Consider the following 21116-nt stretch of genomic DNA (forward strand, 5'->3'; position numbering starts at 1 on the left):
CTCCCAGATTACTTCACGTGCACGAGCACAGTGTTATCTATATGAAATATGTGAACTAACACCCTCTAGTGGTGAAAAACTGTTAAAATGCAATCTGAAAGAGGTGGGCTTCAAGGTCTAGGAAATTAGCATATGAACCTCCTAGGTTAAGCTTTCAACTAAGAATACCAAGAGAACAAAGCAAAATTGGTGATAAAAAAAAATTGGAAAATTGTTTAAAATTACATGCTTTATCTGAATCATAAAAGTTTATTTTGGCCTAGACTTTCCCTTTAAAGCTCCGTAACGCAGCCCCATTGATTCCTATGGGGAAAGAAAATGTATGTTTAAACCTAACACCCTAACATGAACCCTGGGTCTAAACACCCCTAATCTTACACTTATTAACCTCTAATCTGCCACCCCCGACACCTACATTATACTTAATAACCCCTAATCTGCCGCTCCTGACATAGCCGCCACTAGAATAACCCCTAAACCGCCACACTCCCGCCTTGCAAACATTAGTTAAATATTATTAACCCCTAATCTGCTGTCCCTAACATCGCCACCACCTACCTACATTTATTAACCCCTAATCTGCTGCCCCCAACGTCGCTGCCACTTTACTATATTTATAAACCCCTAAACCTAAGGCTAACCCTAACACCCCCTAACTTAAATATAATTAAAATAAATCTAAAGAAAACCTACTATTAATAACTAAATAATTCCTATTTAAAACTAAATACTTACCTGTAAAATAAACCTTAAGATAGCTACAATATAACTAATAGTTACATTGTAGCTAGCTTAGGTTTTATTTTTATTTTACAGGCAAGTTTGTATTTATTTTAACTAGGTAGAATAGTTACTAAATAGTTATTAACTATTTAATAACTACCTAGCTAAAATAAATACAAATTTACCTGTAAAATAAAACCTAATCTGTCTTACAATAAAACCTAACCTTACACTACAATTAAATTATTTACCTAAATTAAATACAATTAACTAAATTAAATACAAATACCTAAATTAAAAAAAAAACCACTAAATTACACAAAATAAAAAACAAATTACAAGATATTTAAGATAATTACAACTAATCTAATAGCCCTATCAAAATAAAAAAAAAAAACCCTAGCCTAAACTAAACTACCAATAGCCCTTAAAAGGGCCTTTTGTGGGGCATTGCCCCAAAGAAATCAGCTCTTTTACCTGTAAAAAAAATACAAACAACCCCCCAACAGTAAAACCCACCACCCACACAACCAACCCCCCAAATAAAATAAAAGGGCATTTAGCTCTATTGCAGCCCAAAGCCCTAACCTAAAAATAAAACCCACCCAATAAACCCTTAAAAAACCTAACACTAACCCCTGAAGATCCACTTACAGTTTTGAAGAGCCGACATCCATCCTCAACGAAGCCGGGAGAAGTCCTCAGCGAAGCGGCAAGAAGTCCTCAATGAAGCCGGGAGAAGTCTTCATCCAGACAGCATCTTCTATCTTTATTCATCCAGCACGGAGCGGCTCCATCTTCAAGACATCCTGCGCAGAGCATCCTCTTCTTCCAATGACTACCCGACGGATGAAGGTTCCTTTAAGTGACGTCATCCAAGATGGCGTCCCTTAGATTCCGATTGTTAAGGTTGAAAAAATCCTATTGGCTGATGCAATCAGCCAATAGGATTGAACTTCAATCCTATTGGCTGATCCAATCAGCCAATAGGATTGAGCTCGCATTCTTTTGGCTGATTGGAACAGCCAATAGAATGCAAGCTCAATCCTATTGGCTGATTGGATCAGCCAATAGGATTTTTTTAACCTTAATTCCGATTGGCTGATAGAATTCTATCAGCCAATCGGAATCGAAGGGATGCCATCTTGGATGAAGTCACTTAAAGAAACCTTAATTCGTCGGGTAATCGTCAGAAGAAGAGGATGCTCCACGCCCGATGTCTTGAAGATGGAGCCGCTCAGCGCCGGATGGATGAAGATAGAAGATGCCATCTGGATGAAGACTTCTGCCCATCTGGAGGACCACTTCTCCCGGCTTGGATGAAGTCTTCTCCCTGCTTCGTTGAGCACTTCTTGCCGCTTCGCTGAGGACTTCTCCCGGCTTCGTTGAAGATGGATGTCGGTTCTTCAAAACTGTAAGTGGATCTTCAGGGGTTAGTGTTAGGTTTTTTTAAGGGTTTATTGGGTGGGTATCATTTTTAGGTTAGGGCTGCAATAGAGCTAAATGCCCTTTTAAGGGCAATACCCATCCAAATGCCCTTTTTAGGGCAATGGGGAGCTTAGTTTTTTTAGTTAGGATTTTATTTGGGGGGTTGGTTGTGTGGGTGGTGGATTTTACTGATGGGGTTTGTTTGTATTTTTTTACAGGTAAAAGAGCTGATTTCTTTGGGGCAATGCCCCGCAAAAGGCCCTTTTAAGGGCTATTGGTAGTTTAGGCTAGGGTTGTTTTTTTTATTTTGGGGGGGCTTTTTTATTTTGATAGGGCTATTAGATTAGGTGTAATTAGTTTAAATATCTTGTAATTTGTTTTTTTATTTTGTGTAATTTAGTGGGGGGTTTTGTAATTTAGGTATTTGTATTTAATTTAGTTAATTGTATTTAATTTAGGTTATTTATTTAATTGTAGTGTAAGGTTAGGTTTTATTGTAAGACAGGTTAGGTTTTATTTTACAGGTAAATTTGTATTTATTTTAGCTAGGTAGTTATTAAATAGTTAATAACAATTTAGTAACTATTCTAAATAAATACAAACTTGCCTGTAAAATAAAAATAAAACCTAAGCTAGCTACAATGTAACTATTAGTTATATTGTAGCTAGCTTAGGGTTTATTTTACAGGTATTTAGTTTTAAATAGGAATTATTTAGTTATTAATAGTAGGTTTTCTTTGATTTATTTTAATTATATTTAAGTTAGGGGGTGTTAGGGTTAGGGTTAGACTTAGGTTTAGGGGTTAATAAATATAGTATAGTGGCGGCGACGTTGGGGGCGGCAGATTAGGGGTTAATAAATTTAGGTAGGTGGCGGCGATGTTAGGGACGGCAGATTAGTGGTTAATAATATTTAACTAGTGTTTGCGATGCCGGAGTGCGGCGGTTTAGGGGTTAATATGTTTATTCTAGTGGTGTCAATGTCGGGAGCGGCAGATTAGGGGTTAATAATTTTATTTTAGTGTTTGCTATGCGGGAGGGCCTCGGTTTAGGGGTTAATAGGTAGTTTATGGTCGTTAGTGTACTTTTTAGCACTTTAATTATGAGTTTTATGGCATGCTACAGCTTTGTAGTGTAAAACTCATAACTACTGACTTTAGAATACGTTACAAATCTTGCGGGATAGGCTGTACCGCTCACTTTTTGGCCTAAAAAAAGAAAAGATTGTAATACCGGCGCTATAGAATTCCCATTGTAAAAAGACTTTACGAAAATTGCGTAAGTTAATTTGCAGTACGGCCAAAAAAGTGTGCGGGACAGCTGTACCTACAAGACTCGCAATAGCAGCAGTAGCTGCTTTTTTACTCATAACGCAAAACTCGTAATCTACCCGAATGTTTCTTTAACCTTTTTTTTCAAGAGGCTAAAAAGACCTAAGTATTTTTCAGAATGTGTTAAAATCAAAACCTTTGGTTAAAACATGAAAAAAAATGATATAAATGTATTGTTAATTTATCAACGTAAACCTAAATTGATTTCTCTACAATTTTAAAAGGTAGCCAAGTTTGGCGTTATGACCCTGAGAAAGACATGGCATTTACAGAAGACTGGAGAAGAAACAAATATCCACAACTTATTAAGGATGCATTCCCTGGAGTTCCAAGTCCACTGGATGCAGCTTTCTTTGACAAAAAAGAACGTTTCATCTACTTTTTCAGAGAAAATAATGTAAGTAAGTTTGCCCCTTCCTGTTTATTAATCACTTTATGAAAGCATAAATCAAAGTGGTCAAGTTATGTGTTTTCACCATATGTCAGAGTAGAAGAGCAGTTGTGCATTCCTTGCAGTATTTGTGCAAATATACAAAAAGGACAGGAGTGAATATCATATACTGTATATGTTTATGTAAAGGGTCTCCTACAGTTACGGATATGAATATAAAGTGATACATTGTGTGTTTGTTCTGCACTATGGGGTAGATTTATTAAATGTCGGACGGACATGATCCGCTGTAGCGAATCATGTCTGTCCGACATCGCTAAATGCGGACACAGGGGGAGTAACTAGAAACCACAGGGCCCAGGTGCAAGAATCTAAGATCTAAGAAGGGCCAAACCTCCACCCAACCCCCAAAAAAAATTCAATTTGATACATATCTTCTTTTTTTTCAATATAATATTGTCAAAATTAAACTTTCATGTTTTAGATAGATCATGCAATTTTAAACAAATTTGTAATTTACATCTATTATCTAATTTGATCTCTTGGTATCCTTTATTGAAAAGGCTCAGAAGCCGCAGCAGTGCTGATTGGCGGCTGTGCATATATGCTTATCATCATTGGCTCACTCAATGTGTTCATTGAGCTCACAGTAGTGCATTGCTGCTCCTTAAACAAAAGATACAAAGAGAAAGAAGCAAATTTAATAATATAAGTATAGTTGTTTAAAATTGTATGCATACATATATATACAGTCGTATGCAAAAGTTTAGCCACCCCTGACAATTTCCATGATTTTCATTTATAAATAATTGGGTGTTTGGATCAGCAATTTCATTTTGATCTATTAAATAACTGAAGGACACAGTAATATTTCAGTAGTGAAATTAGGTTTATTGGATTATCAGAAAATGTGCAATATGCATCAAAACGAAATTAGACAGGTGCATAAATTTGGGAACCCCAACAGAAATATTGCATCAATATTTAGTAGAGCCTCCTATAGCCTGTAATGAGTGTCTGGATTCTGGATGAAGGTATTTTGGACCATTTCTCCTTGTAAAACATCTCCAGTTCAGTTAAGTTTGATGGTTGCTGAACATGGACAGCCCGCTTCCTATCAAACCACAGATTTTCAATGATATTCAGGTCTGGGGACTGGGATGGCCATTCCAGAACATTGTACTTGTTCCTCTGCATAAATGTCAGAGTAGATTTTGAGAAGTGTTTTGGATCGTTGTCTTGTTGAAATATCCAGCTCTGGCGTAACTTCAACTTGTGACTGATTCCTCAACATTATTCTTAAGTATCTGCTGATATTGAGTGGAATCCATGCGACCCTCAACATTAACAAGATTCCCAGTACTGGCACTGGCCACACAGTCCCACAGCATGATGAATCATCCACAAAATTTTACTGTGGCGGCTAGCAAGTGTTTGTCTTAGAACGCTGTGTTATTTTGCCGCTGTGACGGATACCCCAGCTACCTCGACAGGGTAGCTCTGCCAAACGGGTCCTGCTTCCTCCCTGCTGACTGCAGCTATGTAGCTGGCAAGTGACCACAGCCTGTAGCCACCCCTGATGCCTGACAGCAACAGTATTCAGGGCCCACCCTGTGGCAGACTCCAGCTACCCCGACTGGGTAGCTCTGCCAGAGGGTCCTTCCTTTGCCTGGAACAGGCTGCTATGTAGCCCAGGAAAGTGATTCTGGCAGGAGCCCACCTAAATGACTAGACAGACTAGCATTCAGGTGAAATAAGAACTGCCTTTATTGGGACAAACACACATCTTTTATACACACACACATCTTGAAAAAACAGGGAGACAATGCCACAGTTTTCCCGCCATTCCCGCCCCTCCATAGCAACCATAGTCCCACAGAATCCCAGGACACAGTGGTGAGTGGTGACAGGTTTGGGGTGATCCCAGGGGAGTGGCGGCACTTCCAGGGTGTCATTTGAAAGCTATCTGACCCCAGATGCCGCAGTCCAAAAAGCAGCATGATTCGTTATTGGGGACCGGAGATACAGCCCATTGAAGTTATGGAGGTAGGGGTGTCCAAAACCCCCGGTTCCCAAAGCAGCTCCCCTCCGGTAATTCCCCCACCTCTTGTCCTCCCTAGGGGCTACTAATCCCCAAAAGAGCAGAGCTCTGGGGAACATGGTTGCTGGAGCAACCAGGGGTAAAGTTAGCGGGTGTCCTTCTGTCCTGTGGCCGACCGGGAGTTCCAGGAGCCCAGACAGCCTGAAAGGGGTTAGGCCGACCGGGAGTTCCAGAGGCCCGGCCACCCTAGGAGGATTTTCCTGGTCATACACCAGCTTTTCACAAGACAAGCAAACCAAAGCTTCCAGGGATTGTGGTTGCTCTGAGGAGCCCAAAACCACTGAGAAACAACAGGGGTGAGGTTGTAGGGGGGTGGGGGGTAGCCTTAGTTGTCTGGTATCCGTGACAGCCGCCATGCATAACACCCCTTGTTATGACCAAATAACGCAATCTTTGTTTCATTAGTCCACAGCACCTTCTTCCAAAATGAAGCTGGCTCAAGCGACTCTGTTTGAGACGTGTGTGAAGAAAAGGCTTCTTCCGCATCACTCTCCCATACGCTGAATTGTTGAACGATGCACAGTGACACCATCTGCAGCAAGATAATGTTGTAGGTCTTTGGAGGTGGTCTGTGGGCTGTTTTTGACCGTTCTCACCATCCTTTGCCTTTCCGATATTTTACTTCTGGCCTTAACAAGAACTGTTCCTGTGGTCTTCCACTGACAGCTTAAATCTCTGCAATAGCTTTTTGTAGCCTTTCCCTAAACCATAATGTTGAACAATCTTTGTTTTCAGGTAATTTGAGAGTTGTTTTGAGGCCCCCATGTTGCCACTCTTCAGAGGAGAGTCAAAGAGAACAACAACTTGCAATTGGCCACCTTAAATACCTTTTCTCATGATTGGATGCAACTGTCTATGAAGTGCAAGGCTTAATGGGCTCACCAAACCAATTGTGTGTTCCAATTAATCAATGCTAGACAGTTACAGGTATTCAAATCAACAAAATGACATGTATGTACCTAATTTCATTTTGATGCATATTGCAAATTTTCTGTTAATCCAATAAATCTCATTTCACTACTGAAATATTACTGTGTCCTTCAGTTATTTGATAGATCAAAATGAAATTGCTGATCCAAACACCCAATTATTTATAAATGAAAATCATGGAAATTGTCAGGGGTGCCTAAACTTTTGCATACAACTGTGTATATATATATATATATATATTTAAAACAAAGTGGAGGGTATATGCACTCTCACTTCCACAAAGTCAGCGACCGTTGTGCCAGTTCCAAATACATTATATATATATATATATATATAGAGAGAGAGAGAGAGAGAGAGAGAGAGATATCTATATATAGATATATAAATACTAAGAGAAAAAAAGGGGATAGAAAACAAAAAGGAAGAGAAAAAAGTATGCCCTATGCCAGCACAATCCATTAAGGGATTGTGCTGGCATAGGGCATACTGTTTTTCTCTACCTTTTTGTTTTCTATCCCCTTTTTTTTTCTCTCAGTATTTATGATATTTATTATGCCAACTTGCACCCCTGGATAGTGCTCTACCCCATTTATATATATATACAGGGACCCTGTACTAGGATCGTCTAACTACGATGAAACCAAAGGTTGCAATAAGGATGGACATCCCTATATAAGCAATATGACACGGAGCAACTATATGGACTTATAAGGCAACAATAGCTTTCTTTATTATATATTAAGAGAGCCAAGACGTGTGTATTAGATGTAAAGTGTATACAGGCACAAGAGAGATAGATATAGTATAATTTACAACAAGACCAAAACCAACTATACATTACTAAAGTTAAGTGTGCAATGCAGCAGCAACAAAGAGGCTGCTATTTATTTATTTATTTACTAGTTATATTTTGTGTATTTTTATATCCTCTATCCATGTTAGATGATTTGATGCTTTTATTTTTTTTCACTGTTATCTAGGTCCAAATGTGGGGACCTACCACATAATCCACAAAGCCAGCTTTAGAAATACATGTACCATACTCGAGATAATATATAGATACTATATACAATAAGAGCCAGAGAATACTGTTTAGACCCTATATATGCCTTTAACTAACACACTCTAGGACAAACATAAGAGATGTATGAAAACCAGGTTAATAGTGAGACATGAAGGCAATATGTACCGGCTATAGGATAACGTGTAATCTGAGATAGGTAAACCAACAGATTAATCCGCCTAAGAAGAACTGGCACAACAAATGGTTACCATGACAACCATAATATGACAGTAAGTTCTATCGAACCTGTCACGCAGATCATCGCAACAGGCAGTAGTAACACGCGAGTAAGGGAGATGTAATTCAGATAACAGGAAGTAATGTACATATGTATATATGAGCCTAGGAGCAATTTATAAGGCACTGGCTAAATAAATGTACGCAAATGCAACAATACACTAAGAGTGTGATACACTGTCAACAACGACACAGAGATTGAAACATTATTACACATTTAGTAACTTAAAACAAGTAACACAGTATTCTTGTATATATACAATAACACTATAAGTCCTTTATAAAATCGAGGATACCGGATATAATACTACACTTTACACTTCCGGTCCTCACAGTGGAACGCAAAATATGCGGTCCACACACACACTGTTTGGCGTCACCACACTGAGAAATTTACACACACAGGTATTTTTTATTTACTTTTGATTTGTTTAATGAGCAACATGCTTCTATTTAAGTTTGTTTGATGCACTGTATGTTTATGCTGATGATGGGGTAGATTACCCCGAAAACGTTTCATTAAAACTAACTACGTTTTTTCACTAAAAGACCTGAGAGTGCGACCATTACTTTTGGAATATATATATATATCTGTATATCTGTATATATATTTATTTATTTTGATTTTTATATATATATAAATAATATCATATCAGTCTTCTGTAACTATTCTAGAGACTAGAGAAATTAGTTGCATCCGTCTAGGTTTTTTCACATTGAACTTAGTCTTACCTTAGTGCTATTCACTGGGTATCTATGCAGGAGTAATAGGTGGCTGCCTCCAGGCTGACAATGTGAGTGACTCTCTGAGTTAACACTCTGGTTGCCCAGCATGCAGCTAGATGCATCATGGTCCCACTCACACAGGACCCCCAGGCAGCCCTGATTCTCCACCTATGGGTAGCTGCCCATATTGCCAGCGGCGTGCCTGAAAAGGGACCTGCCTCTCTGTAAAAGCCTGCGCTCACTGAACTGCGTCTGCACCAGGCTTTTAGAATTTAAAATAAATAATAATAATAATATTATGATGTGTACTGCAACGGGGGCGGGGCAGACACGGCAGCAGAGGTAGCAGAACAGCAGCATCAGCAGCCACCAGCTCGGCAAGTAAAATGTACTCACAAGCAACTCACTACTTGCCTATCAGCTGCAACTGACTGCTGAAAGTTCCTCATGTCTGCTGCTGTGCCTGTGACTTCTGAATTCTGGGGATGGGTGGGTCCCCCTGTGTGACAGGCACGGATGATCTTCACGCAGCAGTGTGCTATAGCCTGGCTGTGTGCGACTCTGATCTTCCAGTGCAAGGCCTGTGCTGGAAGATCAGAGTCACACACAGCCAGGCTATAGTGCGAGGCTGAGTGTGCTGCACCCGCCGAGATCCAGTCCTGCCCAGTGCCCACACTCTGACTCCTCATCCAGGTGGCAGCTTTGCAAGGTTGAGCTGGGGATCATGATATAGCCATGGAAATGTGCCTGCAGCAGAGCAGCATCCTTCTTCTCAGCCTTACAGTGGTCCCCATTACCCCAGCTGATGCAGCATTGCCAGCGGCGACCTCACCCAGCCAGAAATCTTCTGGTATCCCAATCCTGCATGCAAAGGACCACTAGGTTGGGCCCATGAAGAAAGAGAAAAAAAGTTGGAATTTTTTCTTTGTGCTGAAGCTGTGAGGCCCCCCTGAGTGGTGGACCTCCTAGGCTCGGTCTCAGTTGCGACCTCTGCATCCCCTGTAGTTCCGCTCCTGTGCCGACAGCATACGTTGTCAGCATTTAACATTGCACAACATTTCTAGTGAAATGCTTGTGCAATGTCGCCCCCTGTACATTCGCTTCCAATCGGCCACTAGCGGGGGGTGTCAATCATCCTGATTGTATCCTCAGAGGTGGCAGATGATTGACACCGCTGCTTCTTAACTTAAGTTTCAGGCGGACCCGAAATTTTGGGGGTAGATTGCAGCATCCGCTGCTTAATAAATGTGTGAATAGAGGAAACATCTGAGAACATCATTCCTGTTGTATATATAGAAACAAAGACAGGCCAGGAATATCTCTTCTCTCCTATGTGTATATAAAGAAACATATTTGTACAGTACATATTCGTATAGAGGAGGCCGGGACATATCTACTCTGTAGTATGTGTCTGCAGACACACAGATTTCAATCTAGATCACATTCTATTTGTAGACTTAATTATTGGCAGTAACTAAAAAAAAAAATTGAAAATCTTTATTATGGTCTTTAAGTAATTGTGTTGTTACTACCAGTTGTCTACAACAGGAATGAGATCTAGCCATGCGTTAGTTCTGCAATCTATAGGTATAGGGAATGTAAAGGACTGTACATGTTCTATCATTTATGTTTAAGCAGATAACAGTCAGAGTTCAGTCTGTTTTGCCTTCTCTGTATAGAAAAAGGCCAGAAGATTTTTTTTAGTAATGACTGTTGAAAGAGAGGCAAGCAGAGTATGTTTTTTTTCAGTATCTGTGGCTATGGAGAGTGTATACGTGCTGCTGTAAACTTGTACAAAGATAGATTATAATGAACAGTGGGAATATGTAAATACATTTTTTTAAATGCAATTATATGCTTCATTAGGTATATTTATGAATAAAAATAAAGGTTTAATCCCCAGAGAAGCAAAACATTGCCAAGACTCCCTTTTACTGCAGCTACTACACATACAAATTCTACTTTTTTCTACTTTTTTTTAAATTCTACAAATTTACTTATAATATTGCAGTCACATTGTACTAAATGTTTAGTACAGTGCGATCACAATATTAGAACTAAACACGTTCAGTGTGCTGTCAACTTGTAGAGAGCAATGCCAATACATGTTTTACATAGTGAAAAGTTTTACAAATGCACTATTGTAAAATGAAAAAGCTACAGGTACTGTCTTCTTTGGGATATAAATATCCCATACACAAAACACTGTTCCTAAAAAGAAAAGAACACCACAAAAACATGTTGTTGTTTTAAATAAAAAAATACATAAAATAATATTTTACAGTATAATGCATGCATTATATACATACTCATTTCAGCTATGGAGATTAAAATCCTCCATTACATAAAAGTAAGAGCCATAGAATTATTGTACAGTAAATTAGCAAATCTAGGGAAGTATCCCTGCTTGCTTTTCCCCAGAAGGGTTCTGTATACATTGGTACCAAGGCATCAGGTAACAGAAAGCTATGCAAATTAGATATATAATCTCTCATGCTTTTTGCTTCCAAGTACTGTTTTTTGATTACTTTTTAGAGATTTTTGCTTTCAGATATCAAAGTAGGGAAATGTGCTTAAAACATTAATTTAAAGGAATATTGTGGGGGAATAAGAAATGTTCTGTACCCACAGAACAGTTAGTTTCTAGCAGATTGCTTTAAAGGGACATAAAACCCAAAAAAATTATTTCATGATTTAGATAGATCATACAATTTTAAACAACTTTCCAATTTACTTCTGTTATCATTTTTTGTTTTCTTGTTATCCTTTGTTGAAAAGCAGGGATATAACATAAGAAGTGTGCACGTGTCTGCAGCACTATATAGCAGCAGTTTTGCAACAATGTTATACATTAGCTGGAGCACTAGATGGCAGCACTATTTCCTGTCATGTAGTTTCAGGCATGTGCACGCTACCTACCTAGGTATCTCGTCAACAAAGAATAACATGAGAACAAAGCAAATTTAATAATAGGTTAATAGGTTAATAGGTTAAATGAAAACTTTTTTAAAAAATTGTACGCTGAATATTGAAAGAAACATTTTGGTTTTCATGTCCCTTTAAAGAGACAATGTATTTAGGCAAGCAGCCGATAAGCTTTTTGCATTCAAAGTAACTGCAGTGACACCTTTTCTTCTACCCCCACTGACACAACCTCTTGATTACATAGCTTTTTTTATAGCAAATACTGCAGTTTTGTCAAGATCAGTATAGGTGGCAGTTTCGCAGGCAAAACCAGCTATTTCAAGTGATTGTCCCCTTTATCAAGCTAAACGCCACCCATGGTTAGTTGTCTAGGTTACTACCCATGCAAAATTAAGAAAAGTAAATTGGACACTAAACAGATTTGCTTCGTGTCCCTACTGCCTTAGATGAATAAATAAAGAATATTTAGTCCCTCTGTCCCCAGTGTTAAAAAGAATAACAGAGGCGCCACTCCTCAGGCGAATGATATCAGATGGTAAATGATGCCACGGTCAGCTCTTCATGGAATACGATAGACTGCTGTAAAGGGACTTTGCTCAGTGAGGGGATTTTAACGCTGAAGTTATTGTGCTGTTTGAGTGCATTAGACTGAACCTGCCCTGGTTTAAACAATTTTGCATAATAGGAAAGGGAGATAAATGCTGTTTATACACTGCCAAATGGAAAGCAATTGTATATATTTTTATTAATAATTGTATTAAAAGGACTTAATTTGTTATGGTTTAAAATAAGAAATATTAAAAATGACTACACAATAAGATGTTTCACAATGGCTAAATATATGCAAAGAGGGGGTTGGGTAGTGGGTGTGGTATGGGCTGGTAATGGGTGGGATCAGTGGCAAGTAACATTTTAGTCAAGCTGGTAGCTTAGGACTTGAAATTTTTAGCCGTGTGTGTGTATGTGTGTGTGTGTGTGTGTGTGTGTGTGTGTGTGTGTGTGTATATATATATATATATATATATATATATATATATAGTATAGTTTATGGCACTATATACACATGTACAATATACCCCCAGCTCATATAAGTTAATTTGTAAGCTTTTATTTTGTTCTTTGAATATATAGGCGTTCCATGGCAGTTTTGTGGTTGTACTATGGGAGTAACCTTTATTTTAATGGGAAAACATTGCCAGGAATGCACTAATGTTCTAAACAATATCTGCCAGCTTGGGTGGTCCTCTTCACACATACCTGTCTAGTCACTCTTTCAGTGGCAATATTTGCAATTCTAATAAAATCTACTGCATTTACAGTGAAACTTACGGCTAGATTACAAGTTGTGCGTTAGGGTAAAAAGGCAGCGTTAAGAGGTCCTAACGCTGCTTTTTTTTTATGCCCGCTGCTATTACGAGTCTTGAAGGTTTATGGTCACTGCACACTTCTTTGGCCTTACCACAAAACGACTTACGTAAACTTCATAAAGTCTTTTTTCTATGGGATAGCGCTGGTATTACGAGTCTGTCCTGGGAGGCCAAAAAGTGAGCGGTACACCCTACCCTGTCAAGAGTCCTAACGCATTTAAAAGTCAGTAGTTAAGAGTTTTATGGTACAATGCCGTAACATAAAACTCATAACAAAAGTGCTAAAAAGTACACTAACACCCATAAACTACATGTTAAATCCTAAACCGAGGCCCTCTCGCATCCCAAACACTAAAATAATATTTTTAACCCCTAATCTGCCGCTCCGGACACCGCCGCCACCTACATTATATTTATAAACCCCTAATCTGCTGCCCCCAACATTGCTGACACCTACATTATATTTATTAACCCCAAATCTGCCGCGCCCAATGTCCCTGCAACCTACCTACACTTATTAACCCCTAATCTGCCGCCCCCAACGTCGCCGACACTATAATAAACATATTAACCCCTAAACCGCCGCACTCCCGCCTTGCAAACATTAGTTAAATATTATTAACCCCTAATCTGCCATCCCTAACATCGCTGCCACCTACCTACATTTATTAACCCCTAATCTGCTGCCCCCAACGTCGCCGCCACTATACTAAATGTATTAACCCCTAAACCTAAGTCTAACCCTAACCTTAACACCCCCTAACTTAAATATAATTTAAATAAATCTAAATAAAATTACTATCATTAATTACATTATTCCTATTTAAAACTAAATACTTCCCTATAAAATGAACCCTTAGCTAGCTACAATTTAACTAATAGTTACATTGTAGCTATTTCTCCAACATTGGTGTGTCCGGTCCACGGCGTCATCCTTACTTGTGGGATATTCTCTTCCCCAACAGGAAATGGCAAAGAGTCCCAGCAAAGCTGGTCACATGATCCCTCCTAGGCTCCGCCCACCCCAGTCATTCCCTTTGCCGTTGCACAGGCAACATCTCCACGGAGATGGTTAAGAGTTTTTTTTTTTTTTTTATCTGTTTTACTTCACAAAAGACTGGCAGCTGTGCCAGATGTTCAAGCATTTGTTCAGGCTCTGGTTAGGATCAAGCCTGTTTACAGACCTTTGACTCCTCCCTGGAGTCTAAATCTAGTTCTTTCAGTTCTTCAAGGGGTTCCGTTTGAACCCTTACATTCCGTAGATATTAAGTTATTATCTTGGAAAGTTTTGTTTTTGGTTGCAATTTCTTCTGCTAGAAGAGTTTCAGAGTTATCTGCTCTGCAGTGTTCTCCACCCTATCTGGTGTTCCATGCAGATAAGGTGGTTTTGCGTACTAAGCCTGGTTTTCTTCCGAAAGTTGTTTCCAACAAAAATATTAACCAGGAGATAGTTGTACCTTCTTTGTGTCCGAATCCAGTTTCAAAGAAGGAACGTTTGTTACACAATTTGGACGTAGTCCGTGCTCTAAAATTCTATTTAGAGGCTACTAAAGATTTCAGACAAACATCTTCCTTGTTTGTTGTTTATTCTGGTAAAAGGAGAGGTCAAAAAGCGACTTCTACCTCTCTTTCCTTTTGGCTTAAAAGCATTATCCGATTGGCTTATGAGACTGCCGGACGGCAGCCTCCTGAAAGAATCACAGCTCACTCCACTAGGGCTGTGGCTTCCACATGGGCCTTCAAGAACGAGGCTTCTGTTGACCAGATATGTAAGGCAGCGACTTGGTCTTCACTGCACACTTTTGCCAAATTTTACAAATTTGATACTTTTGCTTCTTCGGAGGCTATTTTTGGGAGAAAGGTTTTGCAAGCCGTGGTGCCTTCCATTTAGGTGACCTGATTTGTTCCCTCCCTTCATCCGTGTCCTAAAGCTTTGGTATTGGTTCCCACAAGTAAGGATGACGCCGTGGACCGGACACACCAATGTTGGAGAAAACAGAATTTATGCTTACCTGATAAATTACTTTCTCCAACGGTGTGTCCGGTCCACGGCCCGCCCTGGTTTTTTAATCAGGTCTGATGAATTATTTTCTCTAACTACAGTCACCACAGTATCATATGGTTTCTCCTATATATATTTCCTCCTGTCCGTCGGTCGAATGACTGGGGTGGGCGGAGCCTAGGAGGGATCATGTGACCAGCTTTGCTGGGACTCTTTGCCATTTCCTGTTGGGGAAGAGAATATCCCACAAGTAAGGATGACGCCGTGGACCGGACACACCGTTGGAGAAAGTAATTTATCAGGTAAGCATAAATTCTGTTTTTACGGCTAGATTTAGAGTTTTGTCGGTAACGACCTGCGTAGCTAACGCTGGCTTTTTTCTGGCCGCACCTTTAAAATAACTCTGGTATTGAGACTCCACAGAATGGCTGCGTTAGGCTCCAAAAAAGGACCGTAGAGCATATTTAACGCAACTTCAACTCTCGATACCAGAGTTGCTTACGGACGCGGCCAGCCTCAAAAACGTGCTCGTGCACGATTCCCCCATAGGAAACAATGGGGCTGTTTGAGCTGAAAAAAAACCTAACACCTGCAAAAAAGCCGCGTTCAGCTCCTAACGCAGCCCCATTGTTTCCTATGGGGAAACACTTCCTACGTCTGCACCTAACACTCTAACATGTACCCCGAGTCTAAACACCCCTAACCTTACACTTATTAACCCCTATTCTGCCGCCCCCGCTATCGCTGACCCCTGTATATTATTTTTAACCCCTAATCTGCCGCTCCGTAAACCGCCGCTACTTACATTATCCCTATGTACCCCTAATCTGCTGCCCCTAACACCGCCAACCCCTATATTATATTTATTAACCCCTAATCTGCCCCCCACAACGTCGCCTCCACCTGCCAACACTTTTTAACCCCTAATCTGCCGAGCGGACCGCACAGCTATTATTATAAAGTTATTAACCCCTAATCCGCCTCACTAACCCTATAATAAATAGTATTAACCCCTAATCTGCCCTCCCTAACATAGCCAACACCTAACTTCAATTATTAACCCCTAATCTGCCGACTGGAGCTCACCGCTATTCTAATAAATGTATTAACCCCTAAAGATAAGTCTAACCCTAACACTAACACCCCCCTAAGTTAAATATAATTTTAATCTAACGAAATTAATTAACTCTTCTTAAATAAATTATTCCTATTTAAAGCTAAATACTTACCTGTAAAATAAATCCTAATATAGCTACAATATAAATTATAATGATATTATAGCTATTTTAGGATTAATATTTATTTTACAGGTAACTTTGTATTTATTTTAACCAGGTACAATAGCTATTAAATAGTTAAGAACTATTTAATAGCTAAAATAGTTAAAATAATTACAAATTTACCTGTAAAATAAATCCTAACCTAAGTTACAATTAAACCTAACACTACACTATCAATAAATAAATTAAATAAAATACCTATAATTATCTACAATTAAACCTAACACTACACTATCAATAAATAAATTAAATACAATTCCTACAAATAAATACAATGAAATAAACTAATAAAGTACAAAAAATAAATAAGAACTAAGTTACAAAAAATAAAAAAAATATTTACAAACATTAGAAATATATTACAACAATTTTAAACTAATTACACCTACTCTAAGCCCCCTAATAAAATAACAAAGCCCCCCAAAATAAAAAAATGCCCTACCCTATTCTAAATTACTAAAGTTCAAAGCTCTTTTACCTTACCAGCCCTGAACAGGGCCCTTTGTGGGGCATGCCCCAAGAAGTTCAGCTCTTTTGCCTGTAAAAAAAATGGGAAGCTTAGGTTTTTTTAGTTAGCATTTTATTTGGGGGGTTGTTTGTGTGGGTGGTGGGTTTTACTGTTGGGAGGGTTGTTTATATTTTTTTTACAGGTAAAAGAGCTGATTACTTTGGGGCAATGCCCCGCAAAAGGCCCTTTTAAGGGCTATTGTTAGTTTATTTTAGGCTAGGGTTTTTTTTATTTTGGGGGGGCTTTTTTTATTTTGATAGGGCTATTAGATTAGGTGTAATTAGTTTAAATATCTGTAATTTGTTTATTATTTTCTGTAATTTAGTGTTTTTTTTGTACTTTAGCTAATTTAATTTAATTTATTTAATTGTATTTAATTTAGTAAATTTATTTAATTATAGTGTAGTGTTAGGTGTTATTGTAACTTAGGTTAGGTTTTATTTTACAGGTACTTTTGTATTTATTTTAGCTAGGTAGTTATTAAATAGTTAATAACTATTTAATAACTATTGTACCTAGTTAAAATAAATACAAACTTGCCTGTAAAATAAAAATAAACCCTAAGCTAGCTACAATGTAACTATTAGTTATATTGTAGCTAGCTTAGGGTTTATTTTACAGGTATTTAGTTTTAAATAGGAATAATGTAATTAATGATAGGAATTTTATTTAGTCTTATGGTTTAGACTTAGGTTTAGGGGTTAATACATGTAGTATAGTGGCGGAGACATTGGGGGGCGGCAGATTAGGGATTAATAAATATAGGTAGGTGTCGGCGATGTTAGGGATGGCAGATTAGGGGTTAATAATATTTAACTAATGTTTGCGAGGCGGGAGTGTGGCGGTTTAGGGGTTAATATGTTTATTATAGTGGCAGCGACATTGGAGCGGCAGATTAGGGGTTAATAAGTGTAGGTAGGTGGCGGTGACATTGGGGGAGGGAGATTAGGGGTTAATAAATATAATGTAGGCGGCGATGTTGGGGGCAGCAGATTAGGGGTTCATAAGTATAATGTAGGTGGCGGCGGTGCCCGGAGCGGCAGATTAGGGGTTAATAAATATAATGCAGGTGTCGGCGATGTTGGGGCGAATTAGGGGTTAATAAGTGTAAGATTAGGGGCTCATGTTAGGGTGTTAGGTGTACACATAAATGTTATTTCCCCATAGGAATCAATGGGGCTTCGTTACGGAGTTTTACGCTGCTTTTTTGCAGGTGTTAGACTTTTTCTCAGCCGGCTCTCCCCGTTGATTCCTATGGGGAAATCGTGCATGAGCAAATACGACCAGCTCACCGATGACTTAAGCAGCGCTGGTATTGGAGTGCGGTAATGAGCAAAATTTTGCTCAACGCTCACTTCTTGTCTTTTAACGACGGGTTTGTAAAAACCTGTAATACTAGTAGGTAAGTGAGCGGTGAGAGAAAACTGCTCGTTAGCACCGCATAGCCTCTAACGCAAAACTCGTAATCTAGCCGTTAGTTTGCATCTAAAGTTTACATCTATTATTGGAACTCTTACTAAATAGAAACCATTTTTATATTTACTAAACGCCCAGTGAAGGTTGTATAAATGTGCTTTGAAAGCTTGTCCCCTCCACACTACCAAGTTTCAAATAATTTGGCAATGTGGTTGAATTTTTGAAAAGGCAAGAGCCCTATACATTGCTATGGGAGTCACATCACCACTCAATACAGCGAGGTTCAACCTAGGTTTTTATAACATTTCATCTGATGGGCAATTTGCAAGACTGGCGAGACTGAAATTAGAATTTCTCACTGACCTGATGATACTTTCAACATCGTGCACTGGGTCGCTAGCCAGGTATATTTGTTTCCTTTGAGATGATTGCTTGGTCCCTGAATCTTTGCCCTGATCTTACAACCTGCCCTGATCATGTGCCTGTCTAACTTTGATTGTTACCTTTATGCTTCTTGTGTATTTGTTCTGTTTTGTTCCTGCTACTGACCACTTCAGTAACAATAAAAGACTGATTCTGCAGTGAAGACAAAACATAGCTTAGATGAAAAAAACTCAAAGCTGCCTAGAATAAGCATAAGGTTATCCTAAAAGTTAATTAGATTTACACTTTCAATGGTGATATGAGCAAACGAAATGGGCCCCCTGCTCTTATCTACCAACAAAATCTGTTTCTATTATGGGTAACAAGAGGACATAACAGGGTTTATTTTGAGATATCTCATATAAAGAGAAGCTATGAGTGTAACCTTTTCTGCCAAGAGAAAGGGGAGTGTCTGTAGGGAGAAACCATGTGATTATTCTGCAGAGTTTGCATAAAACAGAGGTGAGAAGTGCTTATATTCTGCATATAAGTAGGGGGAAGTGCACTAGCTCACCTGTCTTGTAAAACAGTGTGCATAAAAGTAATGCACATGACAAATGACAACTGTATTCCCATACAGAGTCAGTTATTGTTTTCTGTTAATGTTATGCAACTGTACCAATTTAAAATAGCTCTGGAGAATATGTTGCTATTTTATCAATGTTTGATGATGATAGAACAGAAGATGGAAGTCAGTTACAGTGCCCCCTATGGATCATTTTAAGAAAAAAAGCAGTGAAAACAGCACTATATAGTAAAAAAAAACTTCTAGCAAATACATTTGTTCCCATAGGAACATATTAATATTAAATGATAAATATCTCCAACATAATGAATAATGATTGCAATAACTTTTTAAAAAGGAAAAATATTATTGATTTATTGTTTTATGTGGTTTTACAAAGAGTCCATTTAAACATGCATAAACAATACAGAAATACCGAGTGCCTTTCAGTGTTAGATGTTTTTAAGCTGTAATATTGTTATACCTATCTTCATAATATCAAGTATTCCATGTTGGCGCACATTGATTTTAGGATATTGTGCGCAGTCAGAGAATGCACCATAAGTTAAAGGTCTAATGCAGAGACATTATTTCAAAGAAATCTGTATTACAGACTATTTTTTTTGCAGCATTGCCCAAAACTAAATATTGTGCTTCTAACTAATCTACATATTGTTTTAAAATATTATTTTTAATATGGTTTCTTTATAAAAATTAACATTTTGTCTACAAGTTCAACATGTTTATTTCCATTTGCTCTAGGTTACAGCATTTAGCGTGGAAAAGAATAAAAAAGTAGATGATTTTCCAAAACGGATCATTGATGTATTCCCATCCGTGGAGCCTGGCAACCATCCTATTGGCTATTTAGATGCAGTCTATTTCTCTTACACTTACCAAGCAACATTCTTCATTAAAGACAAGTATTACTGGAAAATGGTCAGCGATCAAGACAGACAACGTAATACGTCACTGCCATTAAATGGGCTGTGGCCCAGAAGGAAAATCAATTCCAAGTGGTTTGATATTTGTGATGTCCATCCATCTGTCCTTTTCCTTACAAGTTAAACAGAAATGAACTTCTATGGAGTTAAAGCTCTTCAGAGAGGAATAATATTTACAAACGCATTCCAGCCACCTCTAACGGTACCAAGCTGTTCCAGTACTGCTGGAGAGAGAGATAACTGGGAGGCCCAGCAGTCACTGTTTCGCAGTATAATGCTTTTAAAGTGGATAAACAAAATAATGAAATGAATAAATATGAACTATGAACTGTTAACTTCACAAAATGAATGGGAAGCAAGTTAAATACGACGTTCTCAGTATCAAAACTTTTGTTAAATTACTGGACATTTAATTTATTCCATTTATGGGTTTCAGAAAGTTTGGTATTCAGAAAGGATATCTATTCATGTGGCATGCTGGGCAAGAAAATCTAAGCATGATTATTTTGTATTATTAGTATTATTTTCTGCTCACAAACATTGTTTGCATGACGGTTTTTCATATATAAATCAAAAACACATAAAAGTCAGATTTATTTTTATTTCACTAATGGATGCACTATAATGAAATTTATATATACAGTATATATATATATATATATATATATATATATATATATATATATATATATATATATATATACACATATATATATATTCCCAAAATCTAGTTTGCACTCTTTAAGTTACTTTACATCAAGTTAGATAAGTATCAATATTCAAAAGAAAACTCAGTGTTCCATATATTGCTTCACA

The 21116-nt window shown here is 38.2% G+C and overlaps 1 protein-coding gene across 1 annotated transcript in view; it reads left to right on the forward strand.

Annotated features, from left to right (window-relative positions):
• LOC128664093 (matrix metalloproteinase-21) overlaps nt 1-20562 on the forward strand; it is a 131535-nt gene extending 110973 nt beyond the window's left edge. The window contains exons 6-7 of the mRNA XM_053718775.1: nt 3707-3879; nt 20119-20562. Of these exons, the coding sequence (XP_053574750.1) occupies nt 3707-3879; nt 20119-20424 (479 nt within the window). The 3' untranslated portion in view covers nt 20425-20562. The remainder of the gene's footprint in view (nt 1-3706; nt 3880-20118) is intronic.
• The last annotated feature ends 554 nt before the right edge of the window (nt 20563-21116 follow it).

This window comes from Bombina bombina, chromosome 6 (genome assembly GCF_027579735.1).
Source record: "Bombina bombina isolate aBomBom1 chromosome 6, aBomBom1.pri, whole genome shotgun sequence".
Taxonomy (NCBI): Eukaryota; Metazoa; Chordata; class Amphibia; order Anura; family Bombinatoridae; genus Bombina; species Bombina bombina.